The 22,251-nt window shown below is 43.0% G+C and overlaps 1 protein-coding gene across 1 annotated transcript in view; it reads right to left on the reverse strand.

Annotated features, from left to right (window-relative positions):
* LOC139550651 (PH domain leucine-rich repeat protein phosphatase 1-like) overlaps positions 1 to 22,251 on the reverse strand; it is a 73,195-nt gene that overhangs the window by 23,328 nt on the left and 27,616 nt on the right. The window contains exon 2 of the mRNA XM_071361666.1: positions 1,893 to 2,089. Within this exon, the coding sequence (XP_071217767.1) occupies positions 1,893 to 2,089 (197 nt within the window). The remainder of the gene's footprint in view (positions 1 to 1,892; positions 2,090 to 22,251) is intronic.

The raw sequence follows: 22,251 nt of genomic DNA on the forward strand, positions 1-22,251 counted from the left end.
AATTATGTGGATATATTGAAGCAACATCAAGACATCAGTCAAGAAGTTAAAGCTTGGTCGCAAATGGGTCTTCCAAATGGATAATGTCCCCAAGCATACTTCCAAAGTTGTGGCAAAATGGCTTAAGGACAACAAAGTCAAGGTATTGGAGTGGCCATCACAAAGCCCTGACCTCAATCATATAGCTAATGTGTGGGCAGAACTGACAAAGTGTGCGCGAGCAAGGAGGCCTACAAACCTGACTCAGTCCCACCAGCTCTGTCAGGAGGAATGGGCCAAAATTCACCCAACTTATTGTGGGGAAGTTTGTGGAAAGCTAACCGAAACATTTGACCCAAGTTAAACAATTTAAAGGCAATGCTACCAAATACTAATTGAGTGTATGTAAACTTCTGACCCAATGGGAATGTGATGAAGGAAATAAAAGCTGAAATAAATCATTCTCTCGACTATTATTCTGACATTTCACATTCTTAAAATAAAGTGGTGATCCTAACTGACCTAAAACAGGGAATTTCTACTAGGATTAGATGTCAGGAATTGTGAAAAACTGAGTTTAAATGTATTTGGCTAAGGTGTATGTACACTTCCGACTTCAACTGTACACTCAATGTAAGATAAACAGAAGATGAACAGACATTTGTATAACCATTGGCTGAAAACAAATAGAGTTAGACAAGACATAAGACAACATACACCTTTTTAGGTTTAGACACACAATATAAACATCTTTAGGGCCACTGACTGAACAAAGAACACACACACAGACGCGCACACTGAGGTAGAGATCATTTGTGTGACTGTTCTTGTCTATCAGTGTACCAGTGTTTTGTTATTTGTCATGTTTTTATTGTGGACCCAAGGAAGAGTAACTGCTGTTTCGGCAAAAGCTAATGGGGACTTTTCAGTAAACCAGACAATCCCTATTTTAGAATCTCTTCTATGTTACAGATCATGGTTCCGTTTAGTGACATAAGCAGCAGGGATTAAGATGTTCATATTAAATGGCCTTAGTTTGCAATTTTCCATCAAGCGTAAAAATAGACACACACGAACATGTATGCACATGCAGATAGGATTCTAATTGCATGCGCAAACACACATACTGTACACACACACACACACACACACACACCCACACACACACACACACACACACCCACACCCACACCCACACCCACACCCACACCCACACACACACACACACTGTGGAGGTGAATGGTGATCTAGAGGTTGTCTTGTGCATGACATGATGTTTAAGCTGTGGATGTGGTGGGATGTGGACAGTCCTTTGTATAGCTAGCTACAGTGTGAGGCAGGCTGATCGAAAGACTCTTTCAGGAGGGCCCTTAGTGCTTATTCAATGGGCCTGTCTATCCTTCCCTGCTGCTGATACACAGCCATAAAGCCATAAAGGGATAACAGTCATTAACCAACGACTACCTCCCTAATTCCCCTTTTGGAATGAGAAATGCCAAGCCAGAAAATTTATTTATAGGGATCCAGCCTAAACTAGGCAGAACCACGATAATACTTTTAAATTGGAAGACAAGGTGAATAGGCTGAGAATTCATTGAGGGTATAGAGTACTTCATCATGTGGGGAAAACAGATAAGAAATAAGACGTTGGAAGAGTTAACATTGATTTGCAATGATGGCTTATTGGCCCTTCACCAGGATTCTGTCCCTGAGTTGATTAAAGACTGTTGATTTATCTCTATGATTGCACACTGATGACACAAGAATGAAGACAAATGGAAATGGAATAGGAAAGTTGGTGAGGACACAGTAAAGGGAGGTTTGTTGAAACTTTGATTCTACTGAATGGGTATGTCTATTCTAGTCATTCTATTCCTATGGTGTCAGGAACAGCAGTCCGTGTCTTACTGTACCTTTCCTCCGATGAGGGGCAGGATGTGCATCTTGCCCGTGTGGCTGTCTTTGACGGAGGAGACGATGAGGCAGGTGCCACACAGGATGACCTGGCGTCTGGTCCACCGGTTTACTGGTAGCAGGAGTTTCCCTTTGCGGACGTTATAGGTCCCCGACAGCTGCACACGCTCCGAGCTCTCAATGCTGTGGGGCTTCCCTGGAACGTACACAAGGAGAGGGAGTTAGCATAGTTAGCATCCAGCTAACTTAAAACACAGGTGAGGGGGATACAGTTAGCATTGTTAGCATCCAGCTAACTCAAAACAGGGCCAGTAGCACAGAGACCTGAGTACTGCCTCAGTACCTAAAGTATCTATTAGCCTGATGCTAATAAAGTGACATAGTAATAATTTATTACTATAAAGAAAAATAATAATAAGAATTTTGTGTATGTACATACAGTACATAGAATATACACTGAGTGTACAAAACATTAAGGACAACTGCTCTTTCCATGCCATAGACTGACCGGGTGAACGCTATGATCCGTTATTGATGTCACCTGTTAAATCTACTTCAATCAGTGTAGATAAAGGGGAGGAGACAGGTTAAGAAGGATTTTTAAGCCTTGAGACAATTGAGACATGGATTGTGTATGTGTGCCATTCAGAGGTTGAATGGGCAAGACAAAATATTTAAGTGCCTTTGAACGGAGTATGGTAGTAGGTGCCACTGGTTTGTCTCAAGAACTGCAACGCTGCTGGGTTTTTCACACTCAACAGTTCCCATGTGTATCAAGAATGGTCCACCGCCTTAAGGACATCCAGCCAACTTGTCACAACTGTTGGAAGCATTGAAGTCAACATGGGCCAGCATCCCTGTGGAACGCTTTTGACACATTGTAGAGTCCATGCCCCGACTAATTGAGGCTGTAAAAAGGGTATGCAACTCAATATTAGGAAGGTGTCCTTAATGTTTTGTACACTCAGTATATATTCTCACTCTGAGTGTTTTTACTCTGTATTTACTCTGTACTCTCTAAGCACAGTCAACACTGAGATATGAATAGTTTAATAGTGTAGCAGCCTAAAGCTCAGCACACAGTCAACACAATGCTGGGTTAGCATAAGCACTGAACACAGTCAGCAGCATAAAGACTCTGTCTGAGGCCACCCTCTGTTAGCATTTGGCGCTGAATAGCTTTTCCCCCCCAACAGTGATAGTCAGATTATAGATCGGATGATGACAGGTGCTCTACTCTACTTCAACACTAATTTGTTCTATCAGTCTTTGAGCTGTCTTTATTCCTTTCATAAATCCATCCATCTGTTTATTTCCCCCCTGTGACTCTCACTCTCATAGAACCCTTTTTTTCTAAGAGGGAAAGGGCTAGAGAGAGATGGTAGTGTCATACTACGAGGTAAGTACTAACTAAGTACCAGGACAAGCTCTTACAGCTTTGAATAATTCAACTCAGGTCTCTTACATGCTGACTGTAACACAGGAGGCTGCTGTACAGACTAATAATGTGTTGTATTGTAGATATGTAGTAGAGTCGTGTGTAATAATGTGTTATATTGTAGATATGTAGTGGTAGAGTAGTGTGTAATAATGTGTTATGTGTTGTTTTATTGGATGTTATTGTGATTGGACCCCAGGATTCAGAATAAAAAACATATACAAAAATACTGAAGTAGCCTTGATATTGTGAGTAGGTTCATGCTCTACAACATTCGCAGAGTACGACCCTGCCTCACGCAGGAAGCGGCGCAGGTCCTAATCCAGGCACTTGTCATCTCCCGTCTGGATTACTGCAACTCGCTGTTGGCTGGGCTCCCTGCCTGTGCCATTAAACCCCTACAACTCATCCAGAACGCCGCAGCCCGTCTGGTGTTCAACTTTCCCAAGTTCTCTCACGTCACCCCGCTCCTCCGCTCTCTCCACTGGCTTCCAGTTGAAGCTCGCATCCGCTACAAGACCATGGTGCTTGCCTACGGAGCTGTGAGGGGAACGGCACCTCCGTACCTTCAGGCTCTGATCAGGCCCTACACCCAAACAAGGGCACTGCGTTCATCCACCTCTGGCCTGCTCGCCTCCCTACCTCTGAGGAAGTACAGTTCCCGCTCAGCCCAGTCAAAACTGTTCGCTGCTCTGGCACCCCAATGGTGGAACAAACTCCCTCACGACGCCAGGTCAGCGGAGTCAATCACCACCTTCCGGAGACACCTGAAACCCCACCTCTTTAAGGAATACCTAGGATAGGATAAAGTAATCCTTCTAACCCCCCCCCCCCCCTTAAAAGAGTTAGATGCACTATTGTAAAGTGGTTGTTCCACTGGATATCATAAGGTGAATGCACCAATTTGTAAGTCGCTCTGGATAAGAGCGTCTGCTAAATGACTTAAATGTAAATGTAAATGTGAGAGATCAAGGGGAACATTAAAGGTATATTCAAACTAAGGTTGAAAAATTCATTCACTGAGGAAGAGCTCATGTTCTGAAAAACAAACTATGAGAAAAGGGCAAAATAGTTTGAATAATGAGCTACTGTGATGAGCATGTTTTCCCTCTGCATCATTACTATTCAGTGACCTTAACTCAATTCTTTGATCTCGTTTTCAGGCTGAAATCAAATCAATAACCTACTTTGCAAATGGACATCTGCCTGGTAAAATACTGAGCGTGTGGTAAAGTACAGTACAGAGGTAGTGTTCCAGTAACTCACTAGCTAGGGTTTACAGGTCAGAAGTGAGATGCTGTGATACACCTCACCTCTTTACAGTACAACCCAGTTCATTTTCATTATTGAGCTTTCGAGTGGGATGAGACATTGTTGGAATAAACAAATGATTTATCAGCTTTAGACTCAATATGTCACACGGTCAATCTCACTGTACTTATTAGGGCTTTACTAGAACACATTCTCTTGCACATATGCATTTGTGAAAACACACACAAACAACCCAAACCTCACACACACCCTATACACTCATGCTCAACACACACACACAAAAACACACAGTCCCCACCCACCGACGCAAGCACTCACTCTCTCTAATCCAGTGACAGTGGTAAACCGTCTCCATGTGCATCAGAGCTTTATTGTGGGTCTGTCTGTGTGTAGACAAGACCACTACTCTGGCTGTGTGGGGCTCCCATGTGAGCATAGGGTTTACATGGGGTCCAGGAGTGGAAACATCTTCTTGACATCCCCATTGGTGGAGGACAATATGCTAATTCAGTGGTCGCATTTAGTCTCATTCTGGAATCAAACCCACAACGCTGTTGGTGCAAGAACCATGCTCCAACCAACCAAGCCATCGGAGCTTCACCAGGACTGTGTGTTGCATTTGTTGTCCTAGGCCAGGAGTATATTCAACTGAAAGGTCGACCTTGGTGATGAAAGCAATGCAGAGGATGTGTAGGGTTCAGGTCAAAAGGACACTAAGGCCTTGGTTTTGTGTATGAGGGGGTTTCTAGGAGTCTGTTGAAGTGCTTTGTGACGTGTGTGTGTGTGTGTGAGTAGGGAGTGGTGTGTGTTTGGGGTGTTCGCTGCTGGTTTCTCAGGATGGCTTCCTTCCCCAAGCTCAGGAAAGGCCTTCGTTTCCCCTTTCCACACCAACACACACTAACTTCAAGACCCATAGCCAAACCCTACCTCGACTCACAATACGGCAAATCCAGACACATATTCATACCTTGCATGGTAATGCAGGGAGGTTTTAGCTAATCCTAGATCTTACCCGGTAACAACTTCTCATATTTAAGTGTGTAAGCCCCTCCCCTGTGTGATAACCAGGCCACTTCCCTTACCACCGCTCCTCCTCACTACACACGTATAATCAGGCTGACCTGCTAATGAAACAAGACACTGCAGCACCGACACCTCCACCACTGGGCCTGGGCATGCCGTACCACAGGGCTCTGACTCACATTACACACCACACACACACAGAAACTTGGCTGGGTGGGTGGGTGCGAATGACAACAAGCCCCACTTACTTACAATGAATGGACCGGGACAGATGAGAAATGTATTGGTAAAGTAGTGTAGAGGAGGGTTTGTGTTCAGGCTATAACCGTCTCCTGCTGCCGGGTCCTGGCTGCCTCTTACAGCAGGTTGCATCCCAAATGGCACCCTATTCCCTATATAGTGCCCTGGTCAAAAGTAGTGCACTATTGTGGGAATAGTGTGCCATTTGTGACACATCCTCTGTCCTCCTGTATGAGATTGATATGATCTGAGGTGTTGTATCAAGGCTTTTCTCACTGCTGAGGAGCGGGAGAGACGCATCACTGTCGAAGAGTGTTCAAAATAATACAGCTACTGTAGTGCATCCTTCAGAGGCTTTTTATTATCATCAAATTATGTTTGATGACTGTTGTTTTCCACCACTGACAGTGAAAAGGAGTAATGAGATTTTGAAGAAAGTAAGAAAGAGAGGAAGTGAGTAACAGCCAACATATTAGGGAGAGTGAAAAAGAGATAATGAGGCATCAAAGCCAAAGGAACTGAATAACATTAAGAAATGCTATATATGGGCGGAAAGAAGTATGGCAACCTACCAAAAACCAATTGGGCAACCTCGAATTCAATCCCCTTTAGACTACTTCCTGGACAAAACATTGTAAACTTGGCAGTAGAAAACCTAAACAGTATATTTGACCTCTCAGCTTCCCTATCAAATCTAAGAATTTCAAACAGAACACAGACGAAAATTAACAACAATGACAAATGGTTTGATGAAGACTGCAAAAACCTAAAGAAATGATCAAACCTATCCAACCAAAAACATAAAGACCCAGAACCTGAGCCTACGCCTTCACTATGGTGAATCACAAACAATATAGAAATACACTACGGAAAATGAAGGAACAGCACATCAGAAATCAGCACAATGTAATTGAAGATTCCATAGACGCTAACCACTTCTGGAAAACACTAAACAAGCGCACACAAGGTCCCCCTGCTTGAGCAGGGGGACCTTGTGTCCCTGATTTCCTTACACAGCTCTCTGGTCTTGGCCATTGTGGAGAGGTTGGAGTCTGTTTGATTGAGTGTGTGGACAGGTGTCTTTTATACAGGTAACGAGTTCAAACAGGTGCAGTTAATACAGGTAATGAGTGGAGAACAGGAGGGCTTCTTAAAGAAAAACTAACAGGTCTGTGAGAGCCGGAATTCTTACTGGTTGGTAGGTGATCAAATACTTATGTCATGCAATAAAATGCTAATTAATTAATTACTTAAAAATCATACAATGTGATTTTCAGGATTTTTGTTTTAGATTCCGTCTCTCACAGTTGAAGTGTACCTATGATAAAAATTACAGACCTCTACATGCTTTGTAAGTAGGAAAACCTGCAAAATCGGTAGTGTATCAAATACTTGTTCTCCCCACTGTATATATATATATATATATATATTTAAAAAAATATTATTTTTTTGACATCATACACACACACACATTTTACACACACACACATTTTTGTAATAATGACAATTGCAACAATACTGAATGAACAATGAACACTTTTATTTTAACTTAATATAATACATAAATACACACACGCACACAGCTCTGAAGTGACAATGATACTGAAGAGTCTGCTTAGGAGACAAATACTCTCAACTGTTTGAATAAAAATTGAGTTTAAGTTACCTGTGATGAATGTTGAAAACAAAAACTTTAATTTCTATATGCAGGAAATCCTATTTTAATAATGGGCATGGTAAGAATTGACAACCAAAGTGTGAGTCATAATTCCCATGACACCTAGCAAAATCTGAAAAGGGGTTCCTTCATCTATTCCATAGGCTATTTTTAGATTCACTTAAAATAAGGTCTGTGTTTCGTGTAGGCTTACATCACCGTGCCAATTTTATAACTGTGTAGATATCCATAGGACAAGGTAACTCTGATCAATATTGGCTAAATATAAGCAAAGATTAAAACATTTGTAGAGTGGATTTATGAAAATATGTTGACAAACGTTACCTTATCCTAGTGAGATTTACACGGGTATCAAAACGTCGAGGCGGTTTAAGCCTGCACGAAACACAGACCTTATTTGAAGTAGATCAAGACATTCTCTATGGAAGACATGAACGGTTTAGGTTTAAAAATATATACTTGTGTATTGATTTGAAGAAAGGCATTGATGTTTATGGTTAAGTACACATTGGAGCAATGACAGTCATTGATTGATTGTTTTTTTATAAGATAACTTTAATGCTAGCTAGCAACTTACCTTAGCTTACTGCATTCACTAACAGGCAGGCCCCTCGTGGAGTGCAATGTAATCAATGCAAGATTATTCCCCCGAGCTGACAAGGTTAAAAATCGGTCGTTCTTCCCCTAAACAAGGCAGAACGTTCCTAGGCCGTCATTGAAAATAAGAATGTGTTCTTTAACTGACTTGCCTAGTTAAATAAAGATTAAATAAAGGTGTTAAAAAAATAAAAAATAAATTAAAATCGGCAAATCGGCGCCCAAAAATACCGATTTCCGATTGTTATGAAAACTTGAAATCGGTCGACCTCTACTGCACACTATATCCTACCCTCAATGTTCTCTCACTATTATATTCATTATGCAGTGTTGGAGAGGAAGCTGTCTAATGCTACAGAAACAAGAGTTGAGCTACTCAACTGTCCTATGAGACGAACAGACAGACCTTGTAGGAGTCAAAGTTGGAAGAAAATGTATGTCACTTGTTTAGGGGCAGAACGTTCCTAGGCAGTCATTGAAAATAAGAATGTGTTCTTAACTGACTTGCCTAGTTAAATAAAGATTAAATAAAGGTGTAAAAAAAAAATAAAAAAAAATAAACGGCAAATCGGCGCCCAAAAATACCGATTTCCCATTGTTATGAAAACTTGAAATCGGCCATTCCGATTAATCGGTCGACCTCTAGTACATACCCAAACTAGAAGCCATGGATTACAGGCAACATCCGCACTGAGCTAAAGGCTAGATCTACCGCTTTCAAGGAGCGGGACTCTAACCCGGAAGCTAATACGATATCCCGCTATGCCCTCTGACGAACCATCAAACAGGCAAAGCATCAATACAGGACTAAGATCGAATCGTACTACAACGGCTCTGACGCTTGTCGGATGTGGCAGGGCTTGCAAACCATTATAGACTACAAAGGGAAGCACAGCCGAGAGCTGCCCAGTGACACGAGCTAAACTACTTCTACGGTCGCTTCGAGGCAAATAACACTGAAACATGCATGAGAGCACCAGCTGTTCCGGAAGACTGTGATCACGCTCTCCGCAGCCGATGTAAGACCTTAAAACAGGTCAACATTCACAAGGCCGCAGGGCCAGATGGATAACCAGGACGTGTACTGCAAGCATGTGCTGACCAACTGGCAAGTGTCTTCAGTAACATTTTCAACCTCTCTCTGTCCGAGTTTGTAATACCAACATGTTTTAAGCAGACCACCATAGTGCCTGTGCCCAAGAACACTAAGGTAACCTGCCTAAATGACTAGCACTCACGTCTGTAGCCATGAAGTGCTTTGAAAGGCTGGTCATGGCTCACATCAACACATCAACATCATCATCCCAGAAACCCTAGACCCGCTCCAATTTGCATACCGCCCCAACAGATCCACAGATGATGCAATCTCTATTGCACTCCACACTGCCCTTTCCCACCTGGACAAAAGGAACGCCTATGTGAGAATGCTATTCATTGATTACAGCTCTGCGCTGCGTTCAACACCATTGTGCTCTCAAAGCTCATCAATAAGCTAAGGACCCTGGGACTAAACACCTCCCTCTGTAACTGGATCCTGGACTTCCTGATGGGCCGCCCTCAGGTGGTAAGGGTAGGTAACAACACATCCTCCACGCTGATCCTCAACACAGGGGCCCCTCAGGGGTGTGTGCTCAGTCCCTTCCTGTACTCTCTGTTCACTCATGACTGCACAGCCAGGCACGACTCCAACACCATCATTAAGTTTGCTGATGACAACAGCCTGATCACCGACAACAACGAGACAGCCTATAGGGAGGAGGTCAGAGACCTGGCTGTGTGGTGCCAGGACAACAACCACTCCCTGAACACCTAACCAAAAGGCTACCCAGACTATTTGCATTGTCCCCCTCTTTTACACCGCTGCTTCTCTCTGTTGTAATCATCTGTGCATAGTCACTTTAATAACTCTACCTCCATGTAAATATTACCTCAACTAACCGGTGCCCCCGCACATTGACTCTGTATCGGTACCCCCCACCCCCCCCCCCCCCGTATATAGTCTTGCTATTGATATTTTACTGCTGCTATTTAATTACTTGTTACTTTCATTTCTTATTCTTTATCTGTTTTTTAACTGCATTGTTTAGGGGCTCGTAAATAAGCATTTCACTGTAAGGTCTACACCTGTTGTATTCGGGGCATGTGACTAATAAAATTTGATTTGATCACAAAGAGTTATCTATCCAAAATGGAGATGTATGGGTAAACCACTTCTCCAATCTTTTTGGCCCTATAACAAAGGACAAACAGCAAAAACATATACATGATCCAATACAAATCTTAGAATCAACTATTAAAGACAACCAGAACCCACTGGATTCTCCAATTACATTGAACAAACTACAGGACAAAATACAAATCCTCCAACCCAACAAGGCCTGAGGTGTTGATGGTATGCTCAATGAAATGATCAAATATACAGACCACAAATTCCAATCGGCTATACTTAAACTCTTTAACATCATCCTTAGCTCTGGCATCTTCCCCAATATTTGGAACCAAGGACTGATCACCCAAATCCACAAAAGTGGAGACAAATTTGACCCCAATAACTACCGTGGGATATGCGTCAACAGCAACCTTGGGAAAATCCTCTGCATTATCATTAACAGCAGACTCGTACATTTCCTCAGTGAAAACAATGAACTGAGCTATGTCAAATGGGCTTTTTACCAAATTACCGTATGACAGACCACGTATTTACCCTGCACACCTTAATTGACAAACAAACAAACCAAAACAAAGGCAAAGTCTTCTCATGCTTAGTTGATTTAAAAAAAGCTTTTGACTCAATTTTGTATGAGGGTCTGCTATACAAATTGATGTAAAGTGTTGTTGGGGGAAAAACATGCCACATTATAAAATCCATGTACACAAACAAGTGTGTGGTTAAAATTATTTTAAAAAACACATTTATTTCCACAGGCCATGGGGTAGACAGGGATGCAGCTTAAGCCCCACCCTCTTCAACATATATATCAACGAATTGGCAAGGGCACTAGAACAGTGCAGACAAAAAAAAGGGCAACCAGTGAAGAACAAACACCATTGAAAATACAACCCATATTTATGTTTATTTATTTTCCCTTTTGTACTTTAACTATTTGCACATCATTACAACACTGTATATAGCCATTATATGACATTTGAAATGTCTCTATTCCTTTGGAACTTTTGTGAGTGTAATGTTTCCTGTACATTTTTTTATTGTTTATTTCACTTTTATTTCACTATTTCACTTGCTTTATCAATGTAAACACATGTTTCCTATGCCAATAAAGCCCTTTGAATTGAGAGAGAGATGGACAGAGGGAGCAGGGCAGAGACAGAGAGATAGAGAGGCCTCCCTCTCTGTGAAGAACCTTTGTCAGTGCTGGGTGTGCGCTCAGGTAGGACACACACACACTTAGCTGTAGCGGTGGTGAAGACCATACAAGGTGACAGGCTGCTAGGGACAATTAGCGTGTGGGCCAAGGTAGCGCTAATATCCTGGCCTCATCCCATCTGCCAGCCTTGCGGGCTGGTGCAACTTGTTACAACCTTCCCACAACCGTGGGACAACCTTCAGGACTATCCACCATACTGCACTGTGTGTGTGCGCCTTCAGGACAATCTATGATACTGTGTGTGTGTGTGTGTCTAAGTACATAGCTAAGTAAGTAGGCAACAGTTAGGGAGACACTATTGCTTTTAGGGAGTGATTTTCAACAGGGTCTGAGAGGCCTGTGACTCCACACTTTCATAGCTTCTAAAAGCCCTAATCCTTCATTAGTAGCTTCTTAATCCCCCAGACATCCTCTTTAAAAGTTCACAGATGTTCTCGCACAAAAAGAGTCTGTACAGAAGATTTACAGAGGGTTGCCTATAATGCTAGTAAAATAAATGCATGCATGCGTGTGTGTGTGTGTGTGTGTACGCGTGCTTTTATTTTCTTTGGGAGAGCATTGACAACTGCCTCAGTCCCTCTAGGCTAGATTGAGTGACATTTGGTTTAGTGCTCTGACAGCTCCTGTCTCCTGTCACACAGACAGAATAGCATTACAGCCAGGGAGCATCACTGTCAGCTCAGAGCGTCTCTAGACATGTTCTAGGATGCCATCCAAAAGACCTTCCTCTCCTCTTGTTTTCCCCTTCATTTCCTCTCCTCTCCCCTGCTCCTCCCCAGTCCCCTTCAACCTGTCTTCTCCTCTCCTCCTGTTTTCCCCTTAATTTCCTCTCCTCCCCAGTCCCCTTCAACCCCAGTTCTCCTCTCCTCTTCCTTCTCCCCTCCACTCTCCTCCTCCGCTCTCATTTCCTACCTCCCTCCCTCCATCCATCCGCTCTCCACTCTCATTTCCTCCTCCCTCCCTCATTTCCTCCTCCCTCCCTCCTTTCCTCGTCCCTCCCTCCTTTCCTCCTCCCTCCCTCCTTTCCTCCTCCCTCCGCTCTCCTTTCCTCCTCCGCTCTTCTCCTCCCTCCCCTCCGCTCTCCCCCTACCTCCCTCCTCTCCCCCTCCCTCCCTCCGCTCTCCTCTCCCCCTCCATCCGCTCTCCTCTCCCCCCTCCCTCCCCTCTCCTCTTCCCTCTACTCTCTTCTTCCCTCCGCTCTCCCCTCTTCGCTCCTTTTCCCTCTCTGCTCCCCTTTTCCCTCTCCTCTCCACTCCCCTTTTCCCTTTCCGCTCCCCTTTTACCTCTCCTCTCCGCTCCCCTCTTCCGCATCCCTCCTCTCCTCTCCCCGCTCCCCTCTTCCGCATCCCTCCTCTCCTCTCCCCGCTTCCCTCATCTCCGCTCCCCTCTTCCGCTTCCCTCCCCTTTCCTTCTCCTCTTCCTCCACTCTGCTCCCCTCTACTCTTCCCTCTCCACTTCTCTCCGCTCCTTTTCCCTCTCTCCCCTTTTCACTCTCCGCTCCCCTTTTCCCTCTCCTCTCTTCCGCTCTCCCTCTCCTCTCTTCCGCTCCCCTCTCCTCTTCCCTCTTCGCTCCCTGTCCTCTCCCCTCTTCTCTACGGTCTTTCTGCTCCCCTCTCCCCTCCTCACTCCCCTCCCCCTGCTCTCCTCTACGGTCTTTCTGCTCCCCTCTCCTCTTCCCTCCTCTCCTCCCTCTGCTCTCTTCTCCTCCCTCTCCCCTCCGCTCTCTTCTCCCCTCCCCTCTCCTCTCCCTCCCTCCCTCCGCTCTGCTCCCCTCCCTTTGCTCTCCCTCCCTCCCTCCGCTCTGCTCCCCTCCCCTCCCCTCCACTCTCCCCTCCCTCTCCTCTCTTACCACAAGAGCAGGGGACAATCTGCCATGGCGCAGGTGACCATGAAACCTCCATGTCTAATCAAGAGGACTCAAGGACAGAGGAGGATGATTAATGATTTGATGGATGTCATGGAGGAATCCTGGTGACTCAACTCAGGTCCAGCGTTTGATGAGGAAGAGACACACATATGCGCACACACACACACACGAAACATTTACTAGAATTCAGTACAAAGAAACAATAGATAAGCAATATACAGAAAGTTAACTTTGAAACTGTTCAAATGACATCCAGATCAACAGAACATTCACAATCAAAACATTACCCTTACATGCTGACCAGACTGGACATGTCGCGTGCGCCGCAAAATAAATTTAGAAATCCATGTTATTCAATTATTGCACCCACACTGCTCGCGTGCGCCAACGAGCGTCTGCGATGCCAAGGGCTAAAATAGAACTCCTTTCTATTTCTGACGCAGATCGCGCTGAAAGTCCTGCCTCTCCCAGTTCATCATTGGTTTATAGAAGCAGGTACCCACGTGCCATCTCCTCATTGGTTATACCCACGTGGGTGATTGAAAGACAAACTGTTTTGCCGGTCTTCGTGGTAATACTATGACATTTTTGATGTGATCACCATATAAGTTCAAAGATGAAAAAGCCCGGAAGGAGGAGAGATGACTAGAAACGATCCGGTTGGTCGTTTTATGTGTGGATTAATTGTCGGAGTAGAGGACCTTGTGCATTTCAGGTAAAATAACAAGTCATATAACAACTTATATCCCAGAACAAATTAGCTAGCAACAGCAAGCTAGCTAAATAGGACAAATTAGCTAGCAAGTGCAAGCTAACTAGCTAAATTGCCATACATGTTTAATGCTTTTCGACCTGTCCCCAAATTAATGTCATTGGTTCAGAGTTTGTTTTGATATTTTAACCTTCGTGTCATGATCGCATTTGGTGTATGGGGACAAAATAAATGTATGCACGATGGTGCACGTGCGCAGCCAGTTTGGGTTCCGTGTTAGAGTACAGAGCAAATCAAATGTATTTATATTGCCCTTCTTACATCAGCTGATATCTCAAAGTGCTGTACAGAAACCCAGCCTAAAACCCCAAACAGCAAGCAATGCAGGTGTAGAATCACAGTGGCTAGGAAAAACTCCCTAGAAAGGCCAGAACCAAGAAAGAAACCTAGAGAGGAACCAGGCTATGAGGGGTGGCCAGTCCTCTTCTGGCTGTGCCGGGTGGAGATTATAACAGAACATGGCCAAGATGTTCAAATGTTCATAAATGACCAGCATGGTCAAATAATAATAATCACAGTAGTTGTCGAGGGTGCAACAAGTCAGAACCTCAGGAGTAAATGTCAGTTGGCTTTTCATAGCCGATCAGACTCCTGTTATTCCAGTGGAGGTGTTTTCCCAGCAGGTCAGTGCAGTGCCACTAGGGGCAGAATGGGGGTGAGTTCCTGCCCGGGAGACGACATGGAAGCCAGAGTGTTGTGTAGCGCTGAATAATCTTTGTTCGACTCCAGCGTTTGGCCCACTTTCACGTTTACTGATTCTTTTGTGGGTTTATTTAACAGCAATGACTTACACACAACGTGGATATCTACCACACACACACTTGGCCTCCCTGACCTGGTATGTATCTATGTCCATTTAGAAGAAGTAGGCAGAGAAAAGGGATGTCATGCTACAGACTTCCACTTGAATCATGGCTGACTAGTGGGACTGGAGAATACACACATGATTCTATTCTAGTTCTATTCCATCCAGAGAAAGAGGGGAAACATTAAATGCCATCAGAATCAAATATAGTAGTAGTCTCTTTTATATACCTAATGTCTATTCTTAAGAATATTCCTGAGGGTGAAGGGAACCTTTTCAGTGACGATCAATCTAGATCAAGTAAAGTAGGCCGGTTAGGAGTGCCTAAACTGACACGGTAGTGTATTAGGTGTGTACTGGTCAAGATTTTCTCAGAAACTGACACAGTCGTGCATTCCCTGAACAGTGTTCTGAATATCAATTTGAGCGTGTGAACACGAGAGATAATCTGGTTGTTATGACATCATTACAACTGGTTGAAATGTGGTTGTAAAAGAGGATTTTCCTCAGTGATTCCCTCCAATGAAGAGAGGATTTTCCTCAGTGATTCCCTCCAATGAAAAAGAGAGAGGATTTTCCTCAGTGATTCCCTCCAATGAAAGGGTGGGAGGTTGATGTGATGTGCGTGTGATGCATGTGTGTGCTCTCCCCTACTCTCCTGATTCCCAGTGTTATGCAACGAGCATGTTATGAAACCTACATTTGAAACACAAGCCCTTTGAACAGCCAACACACACAGACACACAGACACACACAGAGCTCTCAGCATTGTCTTCAGTGACAGAGGCCTGTGTGTGTGTGTGTGCTTGTTTGTGCACGTGTATGTGTAAGGGCTATTTGACCAAGAAGGAGAGTGAGGGAGTGCTGCATCAGATGACCTGGCCTCCACAATCACCCGACCTCAACCCAATTGAAATGGTTTGGGATGAGTTGGATCTGAGTGAAGGAAAAGCAGCCAACAAGTGCTCAGCATATGTGAGAACTCCTTCAAGATTGTTGGAAAAGCATTCCAGGTGAAGCTGGTTGAGAGAATGCCAAGAGTGTGCAAAGCTGTCATCAAGGCAAAGGGTGGATACTTTGAAGAATGAAGAATATATTTTCATTTGTTTAACACTCTTTTGGTTACTACATGATTCCATATGTGTTATTTCATAGTTTTGATGTCTTCACTATTATGCTACAATGTAGAAAATAGTAAAATAAAGAAAAACCCTTGAATGAGTAGGTGTGTCTAAACTTTTGAATGGTACTGTATATCTTTTTTACAAATTGATACTTGGAGTCAAAGTATTGATTTAATATCATCTAAAATAACATTGTGATATGTAACTGTATCGAAAGTCTATTTGATGGAAACATCTCTGGTGGGATAATGTGCATTTTGTTTTATGCAGGTTTTAGAATATTTGCATGAAATTCTGCCACAAATTGAGTGAAAACCTAGCTAGTGACATACATTTTCTTCCAACTTTGACTCCTACAAGGTCTGTCTGTTCGTCTCATAGGACAGTTGAGTAGCTCAACTCTTGTTTCTGTAGCATTAGACAGCTTCCTCTCCAACACTTTTTTTTTTTAACACCTTTATTTAATCTTTATTTAACTAGACAAGTCAGTTAAGAACACATTCTTATTTTCAATGACGGCCTAGGAACGTTCTGCCTCGTTTAGGGGCAGAACGACAGATTTTTAACCTTGTCAGCTCGGGGGATCCAATCTTGCATTGATTACATTCCACTCCACGAGGAGCCTGCCTGTTAGCGAATGCAGTAAGCTAAGGTAAGTTGCTAGCTAGCATTAAACTTATCTTATAAAAAACAATCAATCAATGACAGTCATTGCTCCAATGTGTACTTAACCATAAACATCAATGCCTTTCTTAAAATCAATACACAAGTATATATTTTTAAACCTGCATATTTAGCTAAAAGAAATCCAGGTTAGCAGGCAATATTAACCAGGTGAAATTGTGTCATTTCTCTTGCGTTCATTGCACGCAGAGTCAGGGTATATGCAACAGTTTGGGCCGCCTGGCTCTTTGCGAACTAATTTGCCAGAACTTTACGTAATTATGACAACATTGAAGGTTGTGCAATGTAACAGGAATATTTAGACTCATGGATGCCACCCGTTAGATAAAATACGGAACGGAATAAACGTTTTGTTTTCGAGGTGATAGTTTCCGGATTAGTCAAAGGTATATGGTTTAGAGAGAAATAGTCGACGCGTTATAATTCCTGTAATAACTTGCGGCTGAATTTGAAAGGGGTTCCTTCGTTATTTTACCGTTCATGTCTTCCATAGAGAATGTCTTGATCTACTTCAAATAAGGTCTGTGTTTCGTGCAGGCTTAAACCGCCTCGACGTTTTGATACCCGTGTAAATCTCACTAGGATAAGGTAACGTTTGTCAACATATTTTCATAAATCCACTCTACAATTTTTTTTTTAATCTTCGCTTATATTTAGCCAATATTGATCAGAGTTACCTTGTCCTATGGATATCTACACAGTTATAAAATTGGCACGGTGATGTAAGCCTACACGAAACACAGACCTTATTTTAAGTGAATCTAAAAATATCCTATGGAATAAATGAAGGAACCGCTTTTCAGATTTTGCTAGGTGTCATGGGAATTATGACTCGCACTTTGGTTGTCAATTCTTACCATGCCCATTATTAAAATAGGATTTCCTGCATATAGAAATTAAAGTTTTTGTTTTCAACATTCATCACAGGTAACTTAAACTCAATTTTTATTCAAACAGTTGAGAGTATTTGTCTCCTAAGCAGACTCTTCAGTATCATTGTCACTTCAGAGCTGTGTGCGTGTGTGTATTTATGTATTATATTAAGTTAAAATAAAAGTGTTCATTGTTCATTCAGTATTGTTGCAATTGTCATTATTACAAAAATGTTTGTGTGTGTATGATATATATATATATTTAACCTTTTTTTATTTTTTATAAATCGGCCGATTAATCGGTATCGGCTTTTTTTGTCCTCCAATAATCGGTATCGGTATCGGCATTGAAAAATCATAATCGGTCGACCTCTAGTGTGCAGGCCACTTTCACACAGCATATAGAACGAGGTATAGGCTATATAGGCCACTTTCACACAGCATATAGAACGAGGTATAGGCTATATAGGCCACTTTCACACAGCATATAGAACGAGGTATAGGCTATATAGGCCACTTTCACACAGCATATAGAACGAGGTATAGGCTATATAGGCCACTTTCACACAGCATATAGAACGAGGTATAGGCTATATAGGCCACTTCAGAACATTAGATGGAGACAGAAACGCAATATGCCAGATGGATCATTCAGCATCACCATCTAGTTAGCAGTGTCACTATGTCACCTCACCACCCACATTGCCACTCAACATGCTCATTAGCTAGTCATTAGTTAGCTAAACAACACAGTTCCATATCACTCTTCAAGGTCTTGCAGGTGGGTGTACTGTGTTTTGTGGGTAATTTACAGAGCTTCAGAGAGACAGAGCAAGAGAGAGAGAGGGGTAACGCTTGTTGTTGTTGTCTTGAGATAGGATACAATAGCCCCCCCACAGAGTGCCGTTTTGGTTTACCCTGGTGGCATCGGACCCCCAAGGGAGTGCACCATGGGAGGGTGTAGCGTGAGAGCAGAGGGGTGAGGGATGGCCAGACTTCTCTCTCTAATCCCGATATAAGATGACCTCAGACTGTCGCTCCTTCTCTCCAACTTCCTGTGTGTATGGTACGTGTGTGTGCATGTGTATGTGTGCCCATGCATCTGTATCTGTGTCCTTGCGTCTGTATGTGTGCACGTCTGTCCATGAGTGTGTATGTGTGTACATCCCTCCGTCCTTGTGCGTATGTATTCAGTGATTAGTTACCTGGCGCTGGGTGACTCCTGCCTGTCTGTAGCTGTTATATGGTCCTGGGTTTCCCTTTTCATTTGCAGGTCTGCATTAATAATAGCTGCTGGTGGCTGACAGAAACAGAGCGGAGACGTTTCACATTCAGACACTGGCCTGCTGCTACTCTTGCTGTCTGTTCTCAACCTCTCACTCCCTTTCTCCCTGGTCATCTTTGTCTTAATATCTTTCACTTTCCCACTGTCTCCCTTTGTATGCCATCTTCTCTCTCTTTCTATGTCACTGAAACGTTGCAGGGAAAGGAAGTCTGCCAAGTCTTCTGCGAGTCTGCAATCATTGCAGAGCTGTAGGTTCATGTAACCTTTTACCTACCTACTGGATGTAATGCTGTAACGTTGTCATGTGTTGCTGTAACATTATGGGGACAAAGAGCTGTCCATTTACAACACCTCCAGCAGCAACAGCTGAGTATTAAATGTTCTTTGGTCGGGGTAGGATGTCATTGTAAATAAGAATTTTTTCTTAACTGACTTGCCTAGTTAAATAAAGGTAAAACATTTTTTTTTACAAAAATGTTAAACCAGGCAAGCCAATTAAGCACAAATTCACAAAATACCTTCTGTGGGGCTGGGGGCTAGGATTAAAAATAAAAATGTAGGACAAAATGCACATCACGACAAGATAGTAGCAATACCACATGACAGTAACACAACATGACAGCAAGATAACATGACAACAACACAACATGGTAGCCACACAACATGACATCAATACAAAATGACAACACAACATGGTAGCAACAACAACATGACAGCAACACAACAACACAACATGGTAGCAACACGAAATGATAACAAAACATGGCAGCAACACAAGACAAAAACAACATGACAGCAACAAAACATGACTGCAACACAACAGCAAAACAACAACACAGCATGGCAGCAACACATAACACAACATGGTAGCAAAAACATGACAACACAACATGGTAGCAAAAACATGAAAACAACACAACATGGTAGAAAAAAATGAAAACAACACAACATGGTAGCAAAAACATGAAAACAACACAACATGGTAGAAAAACATGACAACACAGGGTAGAAAACACATGACAAAATGGTAGCAACACATAACAGCACAACAATGACAATGACACAACATGGTAGCAACACAACATGACAACACGGAAGCAACAACATCAACACAACATGGTATCAACACAACATGGTAGTAGGACAAACATGGCACAAACAATGTTAGGCACAGATAACAGCACAAAGGACAAAATGGTAGAGACAAAACACATCACGCGAAGCAGTTTCAGGGCAGTATGTCTCTCACTCACATACACACACCACTGTATTTACGTAACTCAGACAGGGCTGGTGGGAGGAGATATACAGATACTTCACTAAAATTCACTGTATCACAATTCCAATATGTCAGAAGTTTGCATTCACTAAGTTGACTGTGCCTTTAAACAGCTTGGAACATTCCTGAAAATGATGTCATGGCAGTAGAAGCTTCTGATAGGTTAATTGACACCATTTGAGTCAATTGGAGGTGTACCTGTGGATGTATTTCAAGGCCTACCTTGAAACTCAGTGCCTCTTTGCTTGACATCATTGAAAAATCTAAAGAAATCAGCCAAGACCTCAGAAAAAAAATTGTAGACCTCCACAAGACTGGTTCATTCTTGGGAGCAATTTCCAAACGCCTGAAGGTACCACGTTCATCTGTACAAACAATAGTACGCAAATATAAACACCACAGGACCATGCAGCCGTCATACCGCTCAGGAAGGAGACGCGTTCTGTTTCCTAGAGATGAACGTACTTTGGTGCGAAAAGTGCACATCAATCCCAGAACAACAGCAAAGGACCTTGTGAAGATGCTGAAGGAAACAGGTACAAAAGTATCTATATCCACAGTAAAACGAGTCCTATATCGACATAACCTGAAAGGCCGCTCAGCAAGGAAGAAGCCACTGCTCCAAAACCAACGTAAAAAAGCCAGGCTACGTTTGCAACTGCACATGGAGACAAAGATTGTATTTTGGGGGGAAATGTCTTCTGGTCTGATGAAACAAAAATAGAACTGTTTGGCCATAATGACCATCGTTATGTTTGGAGGAAAAAGGGGGAGGCTTGCAAGCTGAAGAACACCCTCCCAGCCGTGAAGCACGGGGGTGGGGGTGCATTGCTGCAGGAGGGACTGGTGCAATTCACAAAGTAGATGGCATTATGAGGAAGAACAATTATGTGGATATATTAAAGCAACATCTCAAGACATCAGCCAGGAAGTCTTCCAAATGCACAATGACCCCAAGCATACTTCCAAAGTTGTGGCAAAATGGCTTAAGGACAACAAAGTCAAGGTAATTGGAGTGGCCATCACAAAGCCCTGACCTCAATCCCATAGAAAACTTGTGGGCAGAACTGAAAAAGCGTGTGCGAGCAAGGAGGCCTACAAACCTGACTCAGTTACACCAGCTCTGTCAGGAGGAATGGGCCAAAATCCATCCAATTTATTGTGAGAAGCTTGTGGAAGGCTACCCGAAACGTTTGACCCAAGTTAAAGAATTTAAAGGCAATGCTACCAAATACTAGTTGAGTGTATGTAAACTTCTGACCCACTGGGAATGTGATGAAAGAAATAAAAGCTGAAATAAATCATTCTCTCTTCTATTATTCTGACATTTCACATTCTTAAAATAAAGTGGTGATCCTAACTGACCTAAGACAGGGAATTTTTACTAGGATTAAATGTCAGGAATTGTGAAAAACTGAGTTTAAATGTATTTGGCTAAGGTGTATATAAACGTCCGACTTCAACTGTAGGAGGAAGGGCTCATTTTAATTGCTGGAATGGAATCAATGGAAAGGTACGAAACACATGGAAACAACGTATTTGACTCCATTCCAGCCATGCAATGAGCCCGTCCTCCTATAGCTCCTCCCACCTGCCGCCTCATACATAACTACTGTATGAACTCTCTGCCCCTGGAACTGTAGTCTGTTCTCGCAACCCATTCCACCCTTCTATCTCTAGTATGTGTGTGTGTGTCAGAGCAACCAGCGGCACTGAGGGCCTGATAAGTGAGTTAGGTCACATATCCAAAGGTTAACAAAGCCATTGACACTATCTGTATCTCAGTCTGTGTGTCTGCGGTTTCAGGAGATGCAGTAGAATACACTGCATAGCCTACACCTGTCGTACTTACAATATAAACACAACACAATCCCTACTAAACTTGTGCTATTATATTGTTAGTGTAGTGTCACATAAACCCACTGACCCAATCAACAGCGAGAGTGACAGCTATCCCAAACTATTATTCACACCTGATGAATGTGCCTCTATGAGATTAAGAGAGATTAAGATTACTTTATTGGTAGGTTGCAAAC

Source organism: Salvelinus alpinus, chromosome 23 (assembly GCF_045679555.1).
Source record: "Salvelinus alpinus chromosome 23, SLU_Salpinus.1, whole genome shotgun sequence".
Lineage (NCBI taxonomy): Eukaryota > Metazoa > Chordata > Actinopteri > Salmoniformes > Salmonidae > Salvelinus > Salvelinus alpinus.